This window comes from Centroberyx affinis, unplaced genomic scaffold (assembly GCF_046629955.1).
Source record: "Centroberyx affinis isolate AG114_WGS23_722 - 3 ecotype Tasmania unplaced genomic scaffold, CSIRO-AGI_Caff_v1 ptg001782l_1, whole genome shotgun sequence".
Classification (NCBI taxonomy): Eukaryota; Metazoa; Chordata; class Actinopteri; order Beryciformes; family Berycidae; genus Centroberyx; species Centroberyx affinis.
Window position 1 is genome coordinate 3720 of NW_027280175.1, and position 8121 is coordinate 11840.

The 8121-nt window shown below is 43.2% G+C and overlaps 1 protein-coding gene across 1 annotated transcript; it reads left to right on the forward strand.

Moving 5' to 3' along the window:
- Positions 1-1502: 1502 nt before the first annotated feature.
- On the forward strand, positions 1503-8121 carry taf3 (TAF3 RNA polymerase II, TATA box binding protein (TBP)-associated facto). Its single transcript, XM_071529384.1, has 7 exons — positions 1503-1845; positions 2357-2599; positions 2700-4522; positions 4638-4720; positions 5276-5546; positions 6754-6860; positions 7107-8121. The coding sequence occupies exons 1-7, from the start codon at positions 1680-1682 to the stop codon at positions 7219-7221; spliced, it is 2808 nt and encodes a 935-aa protein (XP_071385485.1). The 5' UTR covers positions 1503-1679; the 3' UTR covers positions 7222-8121.

The following is an 8121-nucleotide window of genomic DNA, read 5'->3' on the forward strand; positions in this document are numbered from 1 at the left end:
CCTTTTAAATTTGTGATGATTTAGCAGTTTCAGAGCCCAAAAGCCATCCCAGTGATCCCATGTAAGATGGGAAAATATTTTTTCAGATTTGTCCATCATTTTTAGGCTTAAAAAAATCGTATGGTGTATGAGGAGTCTGCATTTTGACCCTGCCTATTCTACCCAAAGAGCATCCGCATTTACTGTAGAAGACCACAAATATTCACTGTTTACAATGCAAGGATGATGAAGTAAATCTTACAGTTGAAAGAACTGTATCAGATGTGCAGATGACTCAACCGAAATAAAAATAATAAATACTATTTTAGTTTCACTTTTGGCAAGGGAAACCAAGCTCAGCTTTACCAGAGAAAGCTGTTTCTCCTTTAGGACTTCAGACTTGTTTGTCAGTGTCATGGGGTTTCTTCTGTTGGTGATTTGCTAACTGCAATTCTGATTCTTACTGTAATTAATTCTAGCCTTGGTTCCAGTCCATTGAAAGCCTTTGCACACATGGCCCCAGAGATTGAAAATACCCACATGACTGCAAGGAGAATGGAAAACAGTGAGCATCTGGGAAGCTTTACTGGGATAGCATAGCCTAGTTTCAATCGATAGGGAAGGGAAATGGTGGAAAGGCATGAGTCATGGACTAGACAGCCAAAGAGTTTTTACATTACAAAATCCAGCATTCATTAATATAAAAACCAACTGCCTACATTAAGCGATTTACATAATAATTTACTGTACGCTGCTTTAGTTGTGTTGATAGATTTAAAGGCTGGGTCTGATGATGGGTTACAGGCAAATATTTAAATTCAAGGAGTTAGGTCACCAACGGCAGATTAATTGTGGGACAACATAACGCCATACGTTACCAGCTCGAGTAACGTGAAAATGTATTTTTAATCGTAAATAATGAGTAAATGTTATTCTTCCGCCAAACAATATAGTTCTTGAACAGACGCTAAATGTTTTCGGTTGGCGCATTAATATACAAATTGACTTATGTGGTGACAGGTGTGAGGTTTTTTTTTATCAGGAATTTTACAACGGCTTCGAACCGAACGTGACTCAGCTGATCAAGTGAGGACCTGAACTCGCTATCTGTTTAATAACTTTTATTTTTCAAACTGCAGCGCACAGTTGCTATATCGGTTAACCGAACGATCAACTATTGAACAGTTACAAACCCGTAATTTAAGAACAAAAAGAAAAACGACTAACATTAGCATGTTTTGTGAATGTAAGTTATGTCTTCGAAGTGTAACGTTAGCATTCCCGAGCAATTTAGGAGCCACGACAAGACTGAACACTCATACAGTCCAAGAGATTCACTGCTGGAGTCCGTACACGACTGCGTATCAAGAAGGTTTTATGGAATATGCGTATACTGCAATGTTATGATTAAATCTGTGTTCCTGCGCACAGTCAGTGATGAATCCCTCGAATACAGCAGAGGTCTGTGGGCAGAGGCATACTTTGGCGCATGCGCAATCGAAATTTTGGGGATGGGTCTGTCGATGGAATCAAGATGGCGACTCTGGCAAAAGCGCCAATATATTTACTAAAGTAGATGTCCAAATTTAACAACCATACCGGGTTTTCTCAAGCCCCTCGCGGGTTCCGTGAAACATGAAGACCGGCAGCATGTTTTGGAAAAGGGATTGACCGGAATAAGACCGTAACAAGTCAGCGAGATGTGCGAGAGCTATGCCCGCTCGCTGCTGCGTGTTTCGGTGGCGCAGATCTGCCAGGCATTGGGCTGGGATGCGGTTCAGCTCACTGCCTGCGATCTGCTGTCCGATGTCCTGCATCGATATATCCAGCAGTTGGCCAGGGGCTGCCATCGATACTCTGAGCTCTGTAAGTGTTACATTACTTTAGCAAATTAACCTGAAATAGAGGATCACGTTGTTGTTAACCAATGAGCCTATCCCGCTATGTGACTAGCGCCCCCACAGTGTAAGGCCTAGTTGCTAGCACAGACTGGCTGTCAAAAAGTACAGTAGCTAGCTAGCTAGCTAAACAGCTTCCATGTATTGTTATTATTATGGCCGCCATGCTTGCCAGCTGTGGTAAACACACTGGCTGGTAGCTTGTGTCAGATATATCAGTTACCAATTAATTTATTAGTTGTATAACGTTTCACTCCATCATTTTGAGTTGGGCAGAATGCCTTGCTTCAGCTCAGATGTCAACATCAGCCAGGGTCACTCCCAGTATGTGCTGCAGTACTTAGCCAAAAACTTTGGCCCAAAACTTTAATGAGGACCAAAAAGTGTGCAGTTTAAGTGGTTTTCAGTGTTCAAGAAGCATACTTACGTATATATATATAAGCTGACGCTGGATCTGTTGTTCTGATGCATCTTTTCAGATGGACGGACGGATCCAGTGTTGGACGATGTCAGCCAGGCCTTCAGGCTGCTGGGGGTGAGTTTGAGTGAACTGGAGGACTATGTCCACAACCTGGAGCCTGTGGGCTTCGCCCATCAAACGCCACTCTTCCCTGTCAGCAAGAACAATGTCCTGCAGTTCCCCCAGCCTGGTGCCCGAGATGCAGAGGAGAGGAAGGATTACATTCCAGATTACATGCCACCCCTGGTCTCCTTACAAGAAGGTCAGTATTTATAACAGTTGTATACTGGTGTGTGTGTGTGAATTTCCAGGGAGCTGAAAAACAGCCCTTAACTGACTTCTTTCTCCCCTTTTCTCTCTAGAAGAGGAGGAAGAAGAGGTCCTCGCTGACATGGGCACCTCAGCTGAAGCTATGCAGGTGCCACTGGATGAGGATGAGGAGGAAATGGAGGAAGATGAGACAGTCAACGATGAGAACCACCCACTGAAGAGGCACCTGGACAGTCCTGATGCAGCTATGGGCATGATGCCCACTTCCAAGAGACCACGCATGCACCCTGGCCTCAGCCCAGAGTGGGGGGTTGAGCCCAGGGAGCCACTCACCTCCCTCAACCCACAACGTGTTCCCCCAGGCATGCTGCCTTCTCACGATAGCCTTGGCTCCCTTTCCCCTGAAACACCCTCTGGAACGCCGTCCTCCTACAGACCTCAGCCGGTAGTGCCGAGACACTCTGATCATAAGTCCCATGGCACTCCAGGAAGAAAGCCTAAGGTCTCGTCCCCCGGCAGACCACGGACTAAGTCCCCTAAAGGGGTTATTGCTGGACCTGTGGGTGGCAGCCCCATCCGCTCTCCGAAGTCTTCTAAGGAGAGGAAGAAATCTCCAGGCAGGACCAAGAGTCCTAAAAGCCCCAAGAGCCCAAAGATGGGTTCTGCCAAAGCATCTCAACCCCAGAGCAAGGCAGATGGTTTGCATAAGCTGCCTCTGTCAGCGCTAAGCGAGAGGATGGGCAAAGAGAACATCCATATGCGTCAGAGTATGGAGGACAGGGAGATAGCCGAGGCTCACTTCAGGAAACTGGAGCCTGACAATACGGCCATCGATGACTCCATTGATGCTGTGATTGCCAGAGCATGTGCTGAGCGCGAGCCCGACCCTTTTGCTTTCTCCTCGGGCTCCGAGTCGGAGAGCAATGGGTTTTCCAGCCCCAGGCGACTCACCATCATGGAGCCTCCTACACCGAAAATCCAGATTACAGTAAACAGCTCGGTAAAAGACACACCAACACTGCTTCACCTGAACACAGGCCCAGGAAACTGGACTATGGACGACTCGATCAATGAGGTGATCCGAAAGGTCAATCAGGGGGGTCCGTCGGCCACTCCTCAGAACCAAGGAGAGTACATGTCGTCAGGATCAGCTTCACCGCCCACTCCTGAACCCCTGCTCAAGGCCTTTGAGGAGAAGAACAAGACGGTGTCAACAGTAGACATCAAGAAGAAGCTGAAGAAGGAGCTCAAAACAAAACTGAAGAAGAAGGAGAAAGACAAGCCAAAAGATAAAGACAGGGACAAGGACAAGGGCAAGCTGAAAGAAAAGAATAAGGATAAGAACAGGGATAAGAGCAAGGAGTTTTCCAAGGAGAGCAAGATGCCCTGGAAGGAGTATGGAGGAAAGGATGATGAGCACTTCCGTCAGCGAGACTTTACTGGCCCTGAGGGTTCCTTGAAGATCAAGTCCAGAGACGGAGATGGCCCTAGGAAGGAGAAGGAGAAACACAAAGACAAAAAGAAGGATAAAGAAAAGAGTAAGAAGGACAAAGATAAGAGGGACAAGGGTAAAGACAGGGGTAAAGACGACAGGCAGAAACTATCTGCCCTGACCCCCTTTGGACTGGGCGAAGTCGCACCACTGTTCAGCCCCTCTGCCTGCTTGCGCATCCCCTCCATGCTGCCTCCACTGCCTCCGATCCTCCAGGATAAAGACATGAAGAGCAAGGAGAAGGACAAAAAGAAAGACAAGAAGGAGAAGAAGAAAAAGAAAGACAAGGAGAAGGAAAAGGAGCGTGAGAAGGCCAAAGAAAAGGAGAGGGAGAAAGAAGAAAAGAGGAAAGAAAAGGAGAGGGAAAAGGAAAAGCGAGAAAAGGAGAAAGAGAAGGAAAAAGAGAGGATTCGATTGGAGAAGGTAACCTGTTTTGTTGTTGTTGTTTTTTCAGCAGTCAGTATGTATCTGTAACAACACAATGATACATTGGTATGTTACTGAAATGTGCTGTACTTTGTCCTTCCTGTTTCCCCAGGTGAAAGTAGAGACCCCCACCCCTGTACCATCTCCAGTCATCCCCAGACTGACGCTCAGAGTGGGAGCTGGCCAGGACAAAATGTAAGTGTTGAATGTGTTTTTGAAGTGATATGTACCATGGCATTTTATGTGAGGTCCTCTTGCTCTTGTATTGTGTATGCCGGTATGTACTGTGAAACCCTGAATATCGTTCATGTCTCTGCACCAGTGTCACCAACACACATTCCTATACATTTATTGCATTTGGCAATTAACATGATTCAAATTTTGATTGATATTCCATACATTATATACTTTTTTGTTGTTGTTGGCACAGTTTTTATTGTCGTATTTATAAGAGATTGAGATCGGCGTACAATACAAAGTTAAATTACAAAACAAAGACAAAAAAAGTAATGGATAAATATAAGTAATGGACAAAATATACTTGAGGAAATATAAATATATATATACAGTATATATACACATACAATACATAGACATACTGTACTGTATATGCCTTCATTACATACTTAAAGGTAGCTCAGGCTCCTGTTCATATTAAAGTTTGTGCCATTAATTTCACCCTTATTGATATATATATCTTTCTTTTTTTTTGTGTGCGTGTTTCTTGTCTGTGTTTCTGTCCATCACCAGTGTTATCAGCAAGGTGGTTCCAAATGCGGAGCCCAAAACACCAGCGCCCAAGACCCCCGCTCCCAAATCTGGACCTGGAAATCGCCCTCGGACACCTCCGCCACCTCCGATTCTCTCCCCAGTTGTACCCTCTCTGGCCCCGCCTGCCTCGCCGCTTCCCCCTGCTGCTGCCCCTTCGTCAATGCTTTCCCCCACCGCTCTGCTCTCCACAGCCAGTTCCCTCAAGACGCCAGTACGCAGCGTAGTAACTGAGACCGTCAGTAACTACGTGGTGAGTGCTCATCCTCTACACTTCTCAGCTTCATATAATGGGCATCCCCTATAATGAAAAACCAATAGCGGGCGTCCTTGTAATATGCAACAGTATAGTTACTGAGGTGTCAGTATATAGGTTTGTTACAATACTAAAATTTGGAACTTTGAAAAAACCAGTAAAACTTCCAATATTGGATACCATTTTCCGCTGGGGGGGGGGGACGACACATGAGGCGCACAAAATAGTATAGCAATTTTTTTATGAATTATTGCTATTTTTTCTGATAAACCAATAATTAGTCACCCCCTTAAATAGTTTCAAGATCATTTTTGTCAGCTTCAGTCAGTTGAAAAAGAAAAACATACAATACAATTAAAGGCAAAAGTTGACAAGTTAAAACAAAAGTGCTATCTGTTTTCTTCTTTTAAAATCAGTCAGGATGAGGAAATAGCACATTCCTGCAGAGCAGAGCACAACAGGCTTGTCACTCGGGTAAAAACAGACGAGGCTCTATCCAACAGAGCAAACAATTAAAACAGTGAGAGAATAATGGTTGGTGTTGCACAACAGGCACAGAAACAGACCTGAGTGTCTGTGAATGTATCAATATCCATTACACAGTTTTTGATTTGTTTGGAAAGGAACACTAGCATATGAGTGTGGTCGTCTGTCAGCCTGGATCGTCTGCTGGTCTGCCATCATGCCTGATAAAATTATTCAACGTGAAGCTGAAGACGGCACAGAGAGAGAGAGAGAGAGAGACTGTGTGTGTCTCCCTCTCCCTCTCCCTCTGTGTGTGTGTGTGTGTGTGCCTTTCTTTTTTTCAGCCATTCAGTTCAATAAGTCAACTTGTGGTCCCATTACGTGCGAAATAGCGAGGCTGGTATCAAATGTATGCCGCACTGGATATTGATATCATTTCAAAAATTCTGAATCAATGCATATAGAAAAATCAATACTTTTGACAACCCTACTGCATACAATAACAGTATGTTTGTAAAGCATGGTACATCTTCAAGGGATCTGAGAAACTCTGCAAAAATACATGTAATGTGTTTTAACATTTTACAACAGGTTTTCTTCAGTAAATAAACTGCACTTAAGATCAAAGGGAATTCATAGTTATTCACTTGCTTTTTAATACCTCTTCATTGCCTATAATGACCATTCCCTCACTGAGCAGCATGTTGCTAATACTTTCTATGATCTGAATTTATCCAAGATCCGAGATGAATGGGGAAACCAGATCTGGATCTGTCCCGGATGCAACAAGCCTGATGACGGCAGTCCCATGATAGGCTGTGATGACTGTGATGATTGGTACCACTGGTAAGAGACTTATTTCCATATATTAATTTCTGTCATTTTGATTCACTTTGTACCATGTTGTCTATTTACAAGATCACAGTTTTGCACATTTGACAAATAATGACCAGCTTTTGCCAAACTTTACAGCCTTAATTCACTGACCTGTGTTTGTGCCTGTTGGTGGAAATCTGAGATGAATTGCATGTGATCAGCAACCTGCATCTAGTAGTAACCTGCAATAACTGACCCGTCCTCTCCTCTGTTTAGGCCTTGTGTTGGGATACTTACAGCCCCTCCTGAGGACCAGCAGTGGTTCTGTGTTAAATGTGCCAGCAAGAAGAAGGACAAAAAACACAAGAAAAGGAAACACAAACTGCATTGAGACTATGCAAAAAGCACATATTTTGGACTTTTTTTGGACTTACTCAAGCCATCGTGGAACACTCCTGGCACTGCTGTAAAAGAAAAAAAAAGACATTCATCTTGTGGCTGATATTCACTTCTGATGATTTTTTTGAATGAAATCAGTCATGATAAGATTGTGACTTAATAAGAGGAAAAAAAAGGCTTTAACCAGCACATATCCAACCTCAGTTCTCCCGTGGGCTCCATGGTCACCCTTTCCATCAGTAAATGGTTTCCTTGAGGCTTTTGTTCAAGATAAAATTAGGAGACTATTAAAATCTTGGTTGTAAAAGATCAGAGCTCAGCATTGTCACAGGGCGGAAACAGAAAATAAACTACATCCATATTTGTTATTTCTGTTCCATTAGTGTTGCCACAAAAGGAATGACCGATACCCGTTTAACCTCTCCCTGGTTTTCTGCAGTATCATTGAAATGTCATGTATATAAAGATGATGGCATTGTCTGTGTATAAATGTGTAAATACCAACTTCCAAGCCAAGTGCATTTTGTTCTTAGGATTCTGACTTGTTAAATCCATTTTCAGATATTGGTTTTTAACTTGAATGATTTTCTGTAATTTCTGTACATTTTTTAAATTGAAAGTTTGTATTTTTATTTTTCTTCATATGGATTTGTCCTGGAGTTATACTGTAGCTGTGCTTGTAATGTAATTCATTTCGCTGATATTTCAATATTAAAGCTGAACAGTCTGTGTATTCACAGACTTAAAAAACGTAAATCTCATTACCATCAAAAATGTTTATCTAGATTTTCTGTAAACCGATTCTCTGTATCCTTTTTTTTTTCCATCATGTTGTCTTTAGCGCAGACAAAGACTTTTCTTCCCTTCCCTCCTCTTTTCTCAGTAGCTGTTT